Source organism: Carcharodon carcharias, chromosome 32, assembly GCF_017639515.1.
Source record: "Carcharodon carcharias isolate sCarCar2 chromosome 32, sCarCar2.pri, whole genome shotgun sequence".
NCBI classification, from domain to species: domain Eukaryota; kingdom Metazoa; phylum Chordata; class Chondrichthyes; order Lamniformes; family Lamnidae; genus Carcharodon; species Carcharodon carcharias.
The window spans coordinates 18,914,729-18,932,503 of NC_054498.1; the positions used below are offsets into that span (position 1 = coordinate 18,914,729).

General features: G+C 48.1%; 1 protein-coding gene across 2 annotated transcripts; it reads left to right on the forward strand.

Moving 5' to 3' along the window:
• Positions 1–888: 888 nt before the first annotated feature.
• On the forward strand, positions 889–17,106 carry aph1b (APH1B gamma secretase subunit). Of its 2 annotated transcripts, XM_041178530.1 has the most exons (6): positions 889–1,070; positions 3,657–3,827; positions 9,219–9,292; positions 11,190–11,312; positions 14,750–14,877; positions 15,819–17,106. In XM_041178530.1, exons 1-6 carry the CDS (start codon positions 958–960, stop codon positions 15,984–15,986), a joined length of 777 nt encoding a protein of 258 aa, XP_041034464.1. In that variant the 5' UTR covers positions 889–957; the 3' UTR covers positions 15,987–17,106. The 2 variants fall into 2 exon arrangements, with proteins under 2 accessions (XP_041034464.1, XP_041034465.1); XM_041178531.1 differs by lacking the exon at positions 11,190–11,312.
• Positions 17,107–17,775: the final 669 nt, after the last annotated feature.

The following is a 17,775-nucleotide window of genomic DNA, read 5'->3' on the forward strand; positions in this document are numbered from 1 at the left end:
ATCATGGTGCCGTTGTCCTTCCAATATCAATGGGCACTCCAGGTTCGAGGCTCACATCAATATACAGACTACGCTAGAATGGTTGCAACAGCCGACATTCTCACCTCGGTGCACTGCACTCTGACCTTTCTCTGGCACCCCAACCCCACTGTGGCCGCTTGACCGAGGTGCATGGTGCCTCTCCAGCTCCAGGGCCTCCTGCTCATAACGAGTGAGGATTAGTAGGTGTGGTGGTCCCCCTGCCAGTCCGCGACCTCTCAACATTGTTATGGGTCTCCTCCTGAAAGGATACAGGACCATTGACGAGTCCACCCTCTACCTGCAGCACCATTGCAGCCTGGCCAACCCCACCTGAGGAACACGTCGCCGGGCTCAGCCGATTCGTGACCCTGGAGCCACAAGTCACTCAGCCCAAGGAGGCAGGGCTCACCCCATTGGCCGGCTCCTGCCTCATTGCAGTGGGGTTTTAGGGGCGGAGTCGGCGCTGGGGCGGGGTTTTAGGGGCGGAGTCGGCGCTGGGCGGGATGTGGGGTGGAGTCGATGCTGGGGCGGGGGCGGAGTCAGCGCTGGGGTGGGGTCGGGGGCGGAGTCTGGGGTGGGGGACGGAGTCTGCGCTGAGGTTGGGTGGGGGGGGCGGATCGGCGCTGAGGTGAGGTTGGAGGGCGGAGTCTGGGTTGGGTGGCGGAGTCTGAGGTGGGGTGGGGGCGGAGTCGGCACTGAGATGGGGCGGAGTCGGCGCTGAGGTGGGGGCGGAGTCGGCGCTGAGATGGGGCGGAGTCGGCGCTGAGGTGGGGGCGGAGTCGGCGCTGAGATGGGGCGGAGTCGGCGCTGGGGTTGGGTGGGGGGCGGAGTCGGCGCTGAGGTGGGGTTTGAGGGCGGAGTCTGGGGTGTAGGGCGGAGTCGGGCCTGTCGCTGTGTGTCCGATACGGATTCGGAGCTGATGCGGGAGCCGCTGCGATGTCGGGAGCCGTGTTCTTCGGCTGCACTTTCATCGCCTTCGGGCCCGCGCTCTCTCTCTTCCTCTTCACCATCGCCCGGGAACCGCTGCGGGTTATTCTCCTGATCGGAGGGTGAGGGCGCGGCCTCGGGATTCCAGGCAGCGGGAGGTGCTGAGGAGAGATCAGGGTCCGGCCGGTGACCCCCGGACCCCTCCCCCACCCCCTGTGCCTCATCCCCCCCCCCCTCCCCATCCCCCCTCTCCCCATCTCTCTTCTCCCCCTCCCCAACCCCCTGTGTCTCATCCCCCCCTCTCCCTATCTCCCCTCTCCCTATCTCCCCCATCACCCCATTCCCCACCCCCCTCCCCATCCCCCCTCCCCAAACCCCCTCTCCCCCCGCTGTGCCTCATTCCCCCCCCTCTCTCCACCCCTCTCTCCACCCCCTCCCCTCCTCCCCATTCCCCCATCCCCCCTCCTCCCCATCCCCCCCCTCTCCTCCCCAGCCCCCCTCTCCCCCACCCATCCCCCTGTGCCTCATTCCCCCCACCCCCCCGTCCCTCATTCCCCCACTCTCCCCACCCCCTCCTTCTTCCCCAATCCCCCATCCTCCCTCTCCCCATCCCCATTCCCCATCTCCCTACCCCCCCCCATTCGCCATCCACCCTCCTCCCCAACCCCCCTCTCCCCCTGAGACAGTGGTTAACCAATGCACAAAACAGTGTGGGGAAGTATGTCCAATCCAGGGTAACGGTGGAAGGGCGGGATTCTGGTATCTATGTGCAGTACAGTCATCTTTAGGAGATGATGGGACATCATTCCCCGTGTAGCTTGTTTTTGGGCTCAGTGTTTCAGCCTGAGTTGTACATATAGAATCTGTAGTTTCAAAGCTTGTATTCTTTCAGACAGATCCTAATTGCAAAGGGGAAATGAAACTGGGGAAACTCCCAGTTCCTAAGGAAACCAAGACTCAAACAGATTGGTCAACCAAAAGCCTCAGGGGGGACTGAAACTGTATATAAAGGACACAGAGCTGTTGGAGCTCAGGTCATGAGTTTGGTGGTACAGTACAGGCAGGCTGAAGAAGACAGAGGCTAGATCCAGAAGCTGAGAATAAGCAAATGTACAGCTGCTGCAGCAGTTTCTGTTACTTTGAAGATAACATTGGTGGATCTACACCATCCAGACCATCGTAAGCAGAGTTGAGGAGGTTCTGCAGACATGTTCTATTTTTGATGAGGATCGTACCCGTGGGGCTGGGGCTGGTTGTGCGCTTCTGGTGACTGGCAGTCAGGCTGAATCCTAGAAGAGGAGCTGAAATTCTTCCTGAGGGAGGAAGAGTTTTGAAGGACTTTGTGACAGATTGGTGATTCATATGCTGAGCGGACTGCTGAGCCAATTCGTGAGATCTGTCGGCAGTTACAGAAGAAATGCAGTGAACAGCACAGACCACTGTACATTACCTTCATAGTGAACTTTATCAGCTGAGACAAACTGTGGAAAATAGGCTGTCCACCCGGACTTCTGGGCATCATTTCCTCTTTCCACGCGAACATGCGCAGTTCCATCAGTTACAATGCAGCAACATCAGATGCTTTCAAGATCAGTAGCAGGATAAAGCAGGGCTATGTCCTGGTGCCAACTCTCTTTGGCATATTCTTCTCCATGCTGCTATTGTATATTTTTGATGACGAGGGTGCCTACTTGCAGTCTAGAGTTGATGGCAAGCTGTTCAACTTGGCAAGACTGAAGCATGTGAAATCCTAGCCCGTGAGTTCATGTTCGCTGATAACAGCGGCTGCATTGTGTGAGCCCAATGGATTATGGCCACATCCCCAAAGACATGCTCAGTGACAATCTTGTATCGCAGACAGGTCGTCCACCTCTGCGATACGGGGATCTCTGCAAGTGAGACGTCAGAGTTAACGCATGGGGGAAGCCCTCGCTGCTGACCAGAGTGCCTGCAGAAAGCTGTCAGGAAGGGTGTGGAAAAAGCAGAGGACAAAGGAAATGACCAGATGGCAGAAAGGAGAGCCCGCTTCAAGTCGTATTCAACTCGAAATGTTAACTATGTTTCTCCCTCCACAGATGCTGCCAGACCTGTCGAGTATTTCCAGCATTTTCTGTTATTTCAGATTTCCAGCATCTGCAGTATTTTGCGTTATGTAGTACCTTTTAAAGCATTAGGTGCCCCGAGGTCCTTTATAGGCTAAAATGGCCAAAGATGAGATATTAGGACGGGTTCCTAGAAGCTATACCATAAAGCACGGCTTTCTGGAGGGTCTTAAAGGTGGGGGAGAGAGTGGCGGAGAGGGTCAGGGAATTCCAGAGCTTTGGGCCCAAACAGCTAAAGGCACGGGCACCAAAGGGGGAGCAAATTAGGTGGGAGGTGCTCAGGAGGCTAGGATAGGTGGAACGTAGACTTCTGGGATGTTTGTGTGGCTAGAGAAGATTGTAGGGAGGAGGCCATGAAGGGATTTGAAAATGAGGGTGAATATTTTCAATGGGAAGCATCAGGGAACTGCTGCGTGTCGATGTAGGTCAGCGAATGCAGGGGTGATGGGTGAGGGACTGAACATCAAAACGTGTTTCTGCCTGAGGGATACTCAACTAAGCAGCACATGAAAAAACATGTTGGTTTTACGTGAACAGTAATCAGTTGGATCTGAAGTGTTGAATGTAAGACTGTGGGATTGATATATGAATCTGTTTAATCCTCAGGGCCTTCTTCTGGTTGGTGTCCCTGCTGCTGTCGTCAGTTGTGTGGATGGTTGCTGTGCAACTAAGTGACAAGAACAATGCGATAATGCAGAAGGGGCTTCTCATCTTTGGCGTCATTTTCTCAGTGCTGCTTCAAGAGCTCATTCGATTTGGTTACTATAAGCTATTAAAGTAAGAAAAGATCAACTCACGTTGTTCAAAACAAAATACGCGACTTAACTTCTATAAGACTAGGTTAATTTCCCTGTCTAAAGTAGCGTTTGACAAGTCCAGTTGGCAAATGACTGGAATATTCCCGGGTAAAGGTGTTTAACAGCTTTAGCCTCACGTGATTGTATCAGTATAAGTAAACACCTTGTGCAGGATGCGTATTTATTGTCTACAAACCTTACCTCCTGTTGTCACAGGTTTTGCTTTGCTGTTCACATTGTAAATTGTCAACTCTCATGATGTAATAGCAGGTTCGGAAAACTGGGTGGCTCTATGGAGTGACTTTCTGAAGCCTACAATCTCTCTTCTGGGACCATTCTGTGTATAACCTACCCCCTGCCCTTCCAAGCCCATGGGTACGATAGCGTGCTAGTTATGTTAAATGCCTGGTAACCCAACGGCCCGGACTAATGATCTGGAAGTGGGTGTTCAAATCCCACCACACTATCTAGGGAATTTAAATTCGATTAATTAGGTAAGTCTGGAATAAAGAGCTAGCATTAGTGATATCCCCATAAAATTACTGGCTTGTTGTCCCCTTTAGGGAAGAAATTGTGCTGCCCCTACCCGCTCTGGCCTATATGCGACTCCAGACTCAATGGTTGACTGGTAACTACCCTCTGAAATGGCCTAGCAAGCTACTGAGTTGTATCAAACCGCTATGCTTGAAGTGGTTGAAGAATGTGGCTCACCACAACCACCTCCTCCCAGGTATTGGTGATGCACAGTATATGCTATGCCCACAGTATATGCATATCCTGAAAATGAATACAAATCCCCTCCCCCCATGTATTCAACAACCGACTGCGGGGAAAATACCACGGGCAGAATTTTTCCCTCGGTGTGCGGATGCGCGTCCAACACGCTCGAGCGTAAAATAGCACGCGATGACATTGGGTGAGCGTCCCGACGTCATTGCTCAGTGTTTCACTCGGCGGGCAGGTGCGGGTGCAGGAGGCGCGCCAGCCCATTAATTAAGAGGCCAGTAAAAAGTCGTTGACAGGCGGGTACTGACTTTCATTTCCGTATGGACGAGGCCAGCTGGGCTGAACGAGCCAGAGGTTTTGCAGCCATTGCTGGGTTCCCCCGTGTCCTAGGGTGCAAACGACTGCACACATGTGGCCATCAAGGCGCCAGCAGGTCAGCTGGGTGCCTTCGTCAACAGGAAGGGCTTCCACTCCATGAATGTGCGGATAGTTTGTGACCACAGGATGCATATTCTGTTAGTCTGTGTAGTGTACCCTGGCAGCTCCTCTGATGCGTACCTCCTGAGACACTCCCAGGTTCCGAGGCTCTTCAGTGCTCTAGCCCGACTGGATGGATGGCTCCTGGGTGCCAAGGGCTATCATTTGAGAAGGTGGCTTATAACACCTCTTCACCACCCAAGAAGAGAGGCAGAGCAGCGTTATAACAGGAGCCATGCCTCCACAAGGGCGGTGATAGCAAAGACTATATAGATCTTCTGAAGACTCACTTCCCATGCCTGGACCGTTCAGGGGGAGCACAACGATATCCTCCAGAGCAGGTGTCACTGATGGTGGTTGCATGTTGCGCTCTCCCCAGCCTGGCACAGGCAAGGGGGGACCCACTGGAGGAAGAGGATGTTGATACAGCTCCACAGGCCACAGATAATGAATCCAGTAATGAGTCAAAAGAGGAGCATGGTGAGGAGAACGCTGAGGGCGTGGAGGCAGACCTCTGTAACCTCCAGGGAGACAGGGACACCTTAATCCAACGCTCCTCTAGCTAGGCTGCCAAAGATCTGCTACCACCACATGCCAGGGCTGCTGCCTCCATCCTGGGTGTCTGAAATGATCCTTTCATTTGACCCCAAAGTCCACTCAGTGCCTGTGCAATAAAGCTTCAAGCCACCCACATCCAGCATTACATACTGGCGTACCCTGCACCACATCAAATAAGAAAAGGTGAAGCATACTCAGGCCATTACGACAAAAGAAAATTTCTCGTGTTGGTAGTCAAAACAAATGAACAGTACCTTCTCTGGCCTTCAACCCCAGACCAGTTAAACTAAACAAACCATTGCACAACCAGTCCCTCTTGTGCTCATGGTGCCTTAAACTTACGTTCGCAACTGCTACATCTGGGTGCACCCCCCCATCGCTGGCACCAGCATTGGAGACAGCCGGCTGACTATGCTGTCCTGTTGGCTTTGATGACCTCTGGCCAGTGGAGCCTTGAGGGAGGGAGCGGCCAGTTCCACGGCTGGCATCTCCTCAGTCGCCGCATCCTCATCAGATGCCACAGTCACTGGCAGAGGGGTGGAGGAGCTGCTGCTGTCATCCAGAGCACCTTGAAAGGAACCCACAGAGACAACAGGCAGTTCATGTGCCAATGTGAGGCCGCTCTGGACCTTCCTGCTCACCATTGATGGACAGGCACCTAGCTGGGATACTGGGTGCCTCATCCATCTCCCACATGGGCACTGACCACCTGAGGTCAGTACCTGTGCGAGGGCTTGCAGGTCCGAGCACAACCCAGGAGCCCCTGATTTTGTTCCTGGAGCTTCCTCTCCATGAGAATCACCACTCAATGAAGGAGGCAGTGCACTCGGCCTTGAGGGTCAACACGGTGCTGATGCTCCGCATGGACTTCTCCATAACGGAAACCATGACACGCATATGCTCATGTTTCTCCGCCAGATCATCCCGGACATCTTGCATTTGCAGCTTAATGGAAGATTCCAGAGGCTCATCATCTGACTTCGCCTGAGCATCGTCCTGGTCTCCAGCAGTCCTCTGACTGCGCGCTGGGCACACTATGCCTCCTCCTGCGCCTCAAGCGAGTGTGAAGTGCCGTCACCACTGTGTACCTACATTCAAAGATCGAACGCACACCGAGGTGCTGGTATTTGTGCTGGCTCGGAGAGCAGGTGTGGCGCAGATGCATCTGGAGCCTGGTGGTCCTCTGGCGTCAGGGGTGGGTCTTCGGGGTCCTGTGACTGGGTGTGTGATGGCAAACCTAAGGAAGAACAACGACATGTCATTAGTTTAAGTCATCACACTGTCACTGCATGCCAGGGACCCTGGTAGACCATAGAGATCTGCTTCATGGTGCTATCGTCTTTCAATGAGGCTTCCAGCAATGATGAGACTACACAGGAATGTTTGTACCATCCGAAGCTCTCACCTCAGTGCACTGCACTCTTACCGTTGTCTGACACCCCAGCCTCTCTGCAGCTTGTTGACCGAGGTGCGAGATGCTCTCCAACTCAAGGGTGTCCTGCTCGTATCTGGTAAGGATTAGGAGGTTGGGGGTGGCTCCGCCTGTGCACAACCTTTCAATGCTGTTATGGGCTGTCTCCTCCTGAAAGGACAGAGGAGCATTGGTTAGTCCACCCTCTACCTGCAGCGCCATTGCAGCCTGGACAACCCCACCTGAGGAACACCTTGCAGGACACATCCGAGTCATGGCCCACAAGGCACTCAGGCCAAGCAGCCAGGCTCACCCCCTTGGCCTGCTCCGGTGTCATTGACAGTTAGCACTCAGACCCTAGCACCCCTGAGCTCCACGGGGTGATGGCCACACCTTAACACTTCAACATGTGATCCATGCCAACACGGTACTTACCCTTCCTGAGCGCAGCAGGTCATTAAACCATTTGCGGCACTGGACCCGGTGTCCCACACCACATCGTGGCTGCTGACCAGCACTGCCACCTCCTCCCAAGCTCTTTTTGTCAGGTGCGGTGGCCTCCTCCTTCCATCCTTGGGGATAAGGGTGACCCTCCTGGCATCTCCAGGAGGACCACGAGGCACTGATCAGAAAACCGGGGTGGGGGGAGGCGTTGGTGGTGGTTCCAAGTGCCCATCTGACCTGCCGTCTCGCTTGGCATCTGCAGCCGCACTGGAATTAATCTTCTGCTGGCAACAGTGAAGATGCCTTCATCGCCGGCAGCCTTCCAGGGCCTAACTGCGCCGGTTTTAAGCCGGCCGCCGGGTCACCATTGGACCCAGCAGCCGACAGGCCCCCACCCACCCCTTCCCGTGCATTGGGGAAGCCGCTGTTCACACTCGGGCCTCAATTGGCACGACAGCGTGAAAATGCGGCTGGGGGTCAGATCGCAGGGGCCGCACCCCAGCCCGTCAACCACGTCCGCCTGCTGACCTCCAAATCCTGGCCCATAGGCAGTTTAATTAACGAGGTAAAACTTTGAACTATTTATGTTTTCAACCAGTGGAGAGACCGGAGTCTCTGGTGTTTGACATACCTCTTTCACTGTAGCTAGGTTACCATCTCCAGCTACACATCTGGAATCAGTCACTGAATTCCCACTCAAGCCTTCACATAAAATACAAAGTAAAATCTAAAACACACACGACTATTTCAACAATTGGAAACTATCCTCAGGTGGGTTCCTGCAGTTGTGTGTGCCTGTGATCGTTACCATTATGTTTAGTGCTGACCACTTGCAAAAGGATCAAGGACGAGAGGGCACAGATCTAAAGTGATTTGCAAAGGAAGCAAACGTGATGTGAGAAAAAAGCCTTTTCACACGATGAGTGTTTGGGTCTGGAATGAACTGCCTGTACGTGCGGCGGAGGCAGGTTTAATCAAGGGATTCAAGAGGACATTAGATAATTATTCGAATAGAAGCAATGTGCAGGAATATGGGGAAAAGGCAGGGCAATGGCATTAAGTCATAATGCTCCTTTGGAGAGCCGGTGCAGACACATTGGGCCAAAGGTGGCCTCGTGCAGTTAAAATTCTGTGATATTGCCATGCTTGGAAATATCCATTCCTTTACGGGCAAGGACAGTCATAGAGGCTCAGCACAAAGGAGGCCGTTAGCCCATCAAGCCTGTGTCGCCTCATTGATAGAGCAAAGCTAATTCCATTCTTTCCTCTTTACTCTTGCACTGTATCCGCTTTTTTCTCCCTGTCACTGGCTACCTCCTGAAGGTGAGGTAAAGTTCCTAAGATGCCATCGACCCTCTAGTGCCTCACCCATGTGACCATTGTTCCTAGTCATGACTTGTGTTGGCAAACTATTCAACTGTGGAAGGCATTGCATCCAAGCCTGGTAATGTTTTGGAATCAAGGGCTAGTTGTCCTGGCTCAAGTCAGCTAATTCAGAATTGAGCCAGGATTTTCCAGTCTGTACAGCTTAATATCACAGCAATGGTTGTATTCAATAAGACCTCAATTTAATGGATTCTGGACTTTTTTTGTTAAAACATTGTATTTGAAAAAAATTCCAAATTTATACAGTTGATGCATGACCTCATGTTAAACATAATTAAGTTTATTATCTAGTTCTAATCTTGATGTTTACCGTCTAACTATTGTGGATATCTCTGGGTAATTTTTGGATTCTTCTGCTGAAACTTTTAGGAAGGCAAATGAAGGGTTACTGGCAATAACTCGAGAGGAGATCATGCCTATTTCTGTTCAACAGCTGGCTTATGGTAAGGTTCTGTAATGGAAATCAACCTATTATCAGCTCATTTGCTGCTGAAACCTTCATTCACATCATTGTTACCTCTAGACTTGATTCCTGGAAGCCTTCCCATCTTCTGCCCTCCATAAAGCCATCACTCCGGTGCTCACTAACTTACATTGGCTCCTGGCCTGACACTGCTTTGATTTTAAAATTCTCACCCTCATTTTCAAATACACGCCACCACCCTCCCCCCATCCCCACCACCAGCTGCCCAGTCTCTGTAATTTTCTCAAGCCATATAATCTTCTGAACTCTCTGCACTCCTCATCTGTTGCACATTCCCGGTTTCATCACTTCATCTCTGGTGGATGTGCCATCAACTGTCTGGGTCCTAAGGTCTGGAATTCCTTCCCTAAACTTCTCCCCAACTCTACCTCCTTCCTCCTTTAAGACACCCCTTAAAACCTACCTCTTTGACCAAGCTTTCGATCATCTCTTTTCGTGACCCAGTGTCAAGTTTTGTTGGATAACTCTCCAGTGAAGTGCCTTGTGAGATTTTACCATATTAAAGGCACTGTTTAAACGCGAGTTCTTTTTATTTATTAATGGCTTTGCTGGCTAGGCCAGCATTTATTCCCCATCCCTTGAGAAGGAGGTGACGGCGTAGTGGTATTGTCAAGTGGCCTAGTAATCCAGAGGCCCAGGGTAACGCTTTGGGTTGGAATCCCACAATAGCAGATGGTGAAATTTGTACTCAATTAAAAAAATGTTGGTGTTGCCAAAGTGTACAATCACAGAATAAATAAACAAGGATATAATGTTGAACTTATACAAGACCTTAGTTACTGTTGGGGGGAGCTGTCTACTGGTAGTTGCAGCTCTTTATATGGTGGATATCAAGGCATAGGTCCAAGAGCTTAATACAACACTTACCTGAACGCCAGAGACGAATAATCCACCCTGAACCCCCAACAAGATTAGTAACCCAGCATATCACATAGGAACAAGAGAAAGCCATTTATCCATTTGAGCTTTTTCCTCATTCAGTGAAATCATAGCTGATCTGTGACCAAACTCTATATACAGTAACCGTCTTTGCCCCATATCCCTTAATACCATTGGTTAACAAAAATCATATTAATTAATATCATATAAAGCCAACAATTGGCTTAGCCTCAATTCCTGTTTGCGGAAGGGAGTTCCAAACTATCGACCCCCTTCTGTCAGAACGGGGTCTGGTTGCAAGGAACAAAATAATTTCTCTAACTGACAAAGATCGTGACTAAATTATCCAGTGCTGTAAAACAAAAAAAATTGCACCACGCTTCTTGCTTGGTTCAGTGAAATTTAGCCAGTCAGGTGTGTCGCTTTTACAGGAAGTGTGCCGTATCTATAAGTCTTAGGTGTTGCGCTGGAAAGTTTGAGTCTCTAATCAGTTGGTGGTGATGCATCCCTGCGATATCATCACATTAGAATGCGATTTGGTCTTTGACATGCGGCTCTTTGTTGCCCTCCTTTTCCTGACTTCTATGGATTTCACTGATGCTCGGTAACCCTCCCCAAGTGATCATTCTCCATGTATGAGGCTTGGTGCCAAGAATTGTCAGACCGTGCAACTGGAGATAGTCGCAGCTGAGACCCACCCTGCCTTCCCACACTATCCATGCACGGAACTTTCCAGCAGGCACCAGGAATCGGTACCCCAGTTTGGGCACATGGGGATCAATTATTGTTGCTCTGTCATTGGCGGAAATCAGCACAAATTGGGGGACTTCCTCGTCTATGATTGGTTGACGTGGTTGAGAAGCATGTAGGCCCCAGCAGTAAAGGAGAGTCCTGTTTGTGGCGTGACTGACCACCTGCACCAACCTTTGCAGTAGGATCCTACTTCATTTTAAATAAGGGTTTGTGTTTTTGCACAGTTTCAGGGCTGGGATTTGGTATAATGAGCGGAGCCTTCTCGGTTGTAAATATCCTCGCGGATTCCCTGGGCCCAGGCACAGTCGGCATTCACGGGGATTCATCGCATTATTTCCTTCTGTCAGGTAGGTGCATTCAGATCTGGTCAAAAATGGCAAGCCTATTGACCATTGCCTGAGGAAGGAGGGGGATGGGCTTCTCACCATAAGTGTGGCGAGGAGGTTGTTTGGGGGGCAATTTCAACACAGCAAGACAGGAATCGGGCAGTCCTGAAAGATTAGCAGCTGATAACTTGAGCTCATGGACCTGCAACAGGTACGGAATGTGAGCGGAATGGCAAGTTTGGTAGAAAGGACATGAAAACAAGGATTCTTCAGGATGATCCCAGTGATGGGAAACCATGGTTATGAGGAAAGACGTGATATCCAGAACAGCTCCCACTGGGGCAGGGAAGGCCAAAAGGGGTCTTTTTAAATGAAGGTTTTTGATGGGATGGAATAGGAAAGACTAGCTCCGGCAGAGGAATTGGTGACAAGAGGAGGTCATCTATTTAAAATTCTCACCATGTGAAGAGTGGTATAAACAGAAACATTATGCAGAGGGTTAGAAGAGCCCCTCAAGCCTATTCCGCCAACCAATTAGACCATGGCTGGTGATTGAGGAAGAGACCATAGCCTCTTATAATGGAAAATATGATAAATATTTGAAGTAGGTGAGGACATGGAGCTATAGTCAGAGAGTAGAGCAGTGTAGTTAGTTTTGAAAATTCTGTTTCAAAGAGCTGGCACAAACACAATGGACTAAATGGCTCCCCCACCCCCACCCATCCTCTGTGTTGAAAGCTTCTATGGCTCTCTATAATCTAGGCTGACATTTCAGTGCAGCACAGTACTTGAAGTGCTGAATTGTTGGAGATGAATTTCAGAGGAGAGGACCCAGGGCTCATCTGTTTGCTGATATGGGTCAGGTGAATGTCAAAGGTGCCTTGACATTATTCAAAGAGGGGATGGTAACAGAAGCAAAGACAGGTTAACTGGTGAGACAACTCATTGCTGTTTCTGGGACTTTTCTTGGATGTAAATTGTTTGCACTTCAGAAGTAATTCATTGGCTACAAAACACATTGGAATGTCCTAAAGAAATGACCAACTGCTATACAAAAGCTAATTCTTCGTCATTTACATCAGAATAGCTCTGACATCCAGGTGTGTGTGTGTGTGTGTGTGTTCTCAGCACTGCATGTGCAAAGCAGAAAATGGGCTGACGTTCACAGCCTTGTAATCTTGGGTTGTGTTTATTTGTGCTGCAACACCAGAGGGAGCACTCCCTGCACTTGCGCGGATAGTCTTAAATTTGTACAGAAAACTGGTTTGACCTCAACTGGAGTATTGCATCCAGTCCTGGGCAGCACTTTAGTAAAGGTGTGAAAGCATTAGAGAGAGTGCAGAAAAGATTTTGGAGAATGGTTCCAGGGATGAGGATCTTCAGTTACGTAGATAGATTAGAGAAGTTACAACTCAACTTTCCCTTCTCGAAGGAAGACAAAAGATTTGATAGAGGTGTTCAGAATCATGGGTCTGGACAGAGTAGATTAGAGAGAAACCTTTCCCGTTGGTGGGAGGATCAAGATACAGAAGGCACAGCTTTAAGGTAATTGGCAAAAAAATGCCAATGGAGACACGAGGAGAAACTTTCATGCAGCAAGTGGTTAAGATCTAAATGTGTTGCCTGAGTGTGGTGGGGACAGGTACACTCGAGGCATTCAAGAGGGACTACTATCTGAAAAGGAAGAATGTGCAAGGTTACGGGGAGATGGTGGCGGAGTCACACTAGGTGAATGGCTCATTCGGAGTGCTAGAGCAGACACAGTATGCTAAATGGCCTCCTCCTGTTCTGTAACCATTCTGTGATAGTGTTGGTCACAGTAAATCAGTATGGGACTTTATCATGTGTAATCAGTATGGGACTTTATCATGTGTAATTAGGCAGACAACCTAAGTTTTGAGGTGCAAACTGAAACCTGGTGTTAGGGAGTAAATTAAAACAATCGTGTTAGGATTGACTATTCCCAAGATATTCTCTTCATTTGTCAGTCATTGTTATTAAAGTTCTTACCAGAAATATGCTGGGGTTTTGCTGTTTTAATAGGACTTTCTGCAGATGCTGTCAAAAAAGACTTTGCGAAGCATCAACACATCTGGGCATTTTCTGTTTTTGTACCATCTGAGCTAGCCGGGAATTGCCTCCTCAAAGCCTTTCTGACTTGCTTCAGAATTCTGTTACTTACACCTGCAATCATTATTTCCGTTTTTGTGTATCGGCGATGCATTGCAGATTGAACAAGTTCATCCCCCAGTATTGAAGGAGAGATCTGAAATGGGATTTGATGCCCCACAGCCACGCATGCGCCTCTGATGCTCCTGTTGCAGAACGGAAAGGCGTCAGGCAGTTGCGCACATAGTGACCAGGAAATGTGTTTTTAGGGATGTTGGTTGAGGGGTAAATATTGGACACTGGGGACAGTTCCCCAGCTCCTCTTTAACAGGGCCTTAGTTTCAGCTTCTCACCTGAGAGATGGCACCTCGGTACTGGGCGGGGAGTGTCAGCCTAGTTGATGTGCTCAAATTTTTGGAGTAAGGCTTCAACCCAGAATCTTCTGGCTCAGGAAAGTGTCCTACCAACTTGGCCCATGGCTAATTCCTTGGCTACGCCAGGGTGACGCTATTCTACTGTGTCTTTCAAATGTACCCTACGGTGCTATTGTTGAGTATTTCAGCTTATCCCTGCCAAACATGTGGACGTCCTCAATGGGTTGCTAGGCCACTTCACAGGGAAGTTAAGAGTGAGGGAACCCCGTTTTTTGTGAGAACTGGAGTTGCATATAGGCCAGACCATGTAAGAACAGCAGTCTTCCTTCCCTTAAAGACATGACTGAACTGGCTTTTCCCAATAATCCAGCAGCTTGGTGGTCACTGCTACTGATATCAGTTTGTTCCAGTCTTGTGCAACTGAATTCAATTCTTAACATGGCCCGATGGGATTTGAACACTCACTGTTTGGGTTATTAGTCCAGTAACATAATCAGGTCTATTGAAAATGCCCAAAATTCAATCCTGTGCTCCATGAATCTTTGCTCCACTATCCCACTTGACACACCTTTTTGGGTTAAAAGTCAAAAAGGTCCTGGTGTTTCGTACATATTTGTAATTTAAAGAGTACAAGTCCCTAATGGGAAATCAACTAAGATGAACCTGTCTTCCATTAAACTGAGACCCCATCTGCTTTCAGGTGGACCTAAAAGATCCCCTGGCATTATTTGAAGTAGAGCAGGGGCTTCCTTCTGGCCAATATATACTCCTCAAACAACATTTCTGAAAAACAGGTTATCTGGTCATTACCACATTTCTGTTTGAGGGAGCTTGCTATGTGCAAATTGGTTGTGACTTTCCTACATTACGTCAGTGACCACACTTCAAACGTACTTCGTGGGCTGCAAAGTGCTTTGGGACATCCTGAGATGGTGAAAGACACTTTATAAAATACAGATCTGCCTTTATTTGTAGCATTTATGACACTGGCCATCATCCTGCTGCACGTGTTCTGGGGAATAGTCTCTTTTGATGCCTGTGAGAAGAGCAAGTGGTGGGCGTTGGCTGCAGTTGTACTGAGCCACCTCGTGGTATCCAGCGTGGTAAGTGTTGATGTCTGTGGTTAATTTAGCTCAGGTAACTCTGACTCTGGTGAGATAAAATCACCCGAGAGCCTGACAAACATGTATTTGCAGCTTGTAGGTTAGTGGTTTGCAGTGCTCAGCTTTGAATGTGTATTTTAAATAGAGATAATTTGCCACGGTTTAAAATAGTAAATCATAAGGGATTTTATTTTCCCTCAATTTCCTGTTGTTCCTTCACAGTCATTGATACTATGCCAAATTGTGCTCTTGCGCTGTTTGAACATGGGGTGCATCACATCTGGAACTGATCTTGCCCTCAACCAATTACATGCATTAGGGGTGAGAATTGTACATTGTTTTGCTGCAAGGAGTGGCTGAGGCAGGGGAAATGACCTCTTTTTGAAGAAAAATTGGATTTGCTTGGAGCATAAACCAGATGCTATGATGGGACTCATGATTATTCCCCTGTTGCCCAGCAGCCTGCCCATCCCACACCCCGTCTGCAACATGCTTTGTGTTTGAAGCAAAGGAAGATAGAGGGCTAGAGAGAGAGAGCAGAGCAGTGGGATTAAATTTTGATTGGTCTAGCAAGGAGCCAATACAGACACAATGAGCTGAATGGCCTGCGCAAATACTTTGACCATTCTAATTTTTTTGAGGTTGACTGTCTTCTGCAATGAGTTTTGCTCATATCAATTTTTTTTTTTTACTGAATTTTAATTTGTAATTTTTCGCGTTACTAAATTGGAGGTTTGCGTAATGAAGTGCGGTTGATTAAGAATTTAATCCCATTTGGGCTGAATCTAAAGCTAGATGGTAAAATTCAGTAACCTGTGTATTCCAAATGCTGCAATGCTTTTGAAGGGAAACTAGGGATCTCCTGGGCTTCTTGGCGTGCTGTTGCTTCAGAATGATCCTTTCTTTCAATCCGTATTGTGCTTTTTCCTCTCTCAATACAGACATTTGTGAATCCTCAGTATGAAGGGAGCCTGATCCCAGTATACATCATCACGCTGACCATGGGCATCTGGGCATTTTTCACTGCAGGTGGCTCAGTGCGGAATCTCAAACTTTGTGTCACGTGCAGGGATAAAGATTTTCTTTTGGCCAACCAACGACCCAGATAACAGTTTTGGTGAGCTGGACGCTCTTCCAAACCAACATGACTATGCATGGTGAAGAGGAATAGTCGAGAGTACAAAACTATGTACTTCTTGCTAAGCATAAAGGTGTTTTTTTTTTCTTATTTAAAAGAAAAAGCACTTAAGTAATTGCTGTAATTTAAACCTTAACTCAGGGCAGTCTGTAGATTCAGTATAAATCATACCTGTTGAGAATTTGAATTGCCTTCAACCAATGTAATGAGCTTGACTGATTGGCCAGCCCGATGGATTGATGTAAGCGCTGCTCATTTCTCAGTGGCTTTGTGCAGTGGTTACATGAACCATATGTGAAACGATAGCAATAAGAATCCATTTGATTAGGTCTGAAGTAGGTAAACTAACAGTCACAGCTCCTTTCTGAACGGATTTGTAGCTCTTTATTGAAGCAGACATCTCCCTTGTTTGTAGGGTTCCCAACTCTGCAGGATTTTTCCAGGACACTGGAGTGCTGGTGCAATCCTGTTTGGAAGGCTAAGGCTAGATGTTGTGCTGTTTCCATTTTATTTTCGTTTCTTAATTATAAAATTGTTGGGGATAGGAGAGAAAATCTGTTTCACTTATAGTCGAGGTTGATCCAATAAGGCTGCAAAGGGTCTGTGTCCCCTTTCTAATTGGTCGTTGGAAGGCAGTGTGTTTGGAGGATGGACCAATGGCGATAGTGTGGGGCCGGCAAGTCATGTGATAATTTCCAGGAATACACCCAACCAGAGTTGGCAACCCTGCTTGTTTGTGCAATTTTCTTAACTGCTGTATAAGTACTTCTGGGGGGGAGAAAAATGACTTGCACATTTAATTCTTCACAAACACCAATGCTAAGCTTTAAAAATATTGATTTTATTAATGTCGATGAGCTAATCATGTAAAACTTGAATCTCAGCCGATGAATTGCTGTGAAGTTTATTTTGCCTAAACAGCCACTTTGTTTGGCTCATCGTGTCCTAGATCTTATTTAACATGCTGTTAGCGATCCATTTTTTAGCTGTCTACTAGAAAACTGTCTTGCTGTGTGTTAATGATGCGTAATTTAGTAACAAGTACAATGTGCTCAATAAACCTCAGTTGTCTTAAGACTAAACTAATTTTACTACATACTTGTCACTGACTTTTTTTAACCTTCGTTTGGTTGTAGAGTTTAGGGAAATTAAACCTGAACTGGCTAATGAACTTCCTGAATTAGAAAATCCCCGGCAATGAGGATTTTGCAGTTTACAAAGAAATTCTTGCTGGTAAGTAACTGCAAATGCTCTTAAATCGAACAGTTCTTAACAACTGGAGACTTTGCAGTAATTTATCAGGTTAGTCCCGTAGTAGTTTGACTTTCAACAAACTGACTGCATGCTTAAGTAGTGAACTCAGTTATTGTTAAGCGCCCTGGTAATTTAAGATGGTTATTATTAATACTGATCTTGATATCCATTAAAATATTAATTATTTCAATAGTGACAGAGATGTTGAGCTTATCTACATTTAACTGTTCTGATTTTTTTTTTCTCTTCCCTGTGGCGTTTCTTGCCTTTAGCCAGGTTTCCCTGGTAGGGCTCTCAGCACCTTGTCATTTGCCAAGAGTTGCTTACACATATTGGAGCCCTACCATCCTCTGCTGCAGCAAGTGCTGGACAATGTCGGGCAGTGGTTCGGCGGGTGGCACTCTCACCTCTTGAGTTAGAAGATCATGGGTTCAAATCCCATTCCAGAGACCTCAGCATAAAATCTAGGTTGAAACTTCAGTGCAGTACTGAGGGAGTGCTGCACT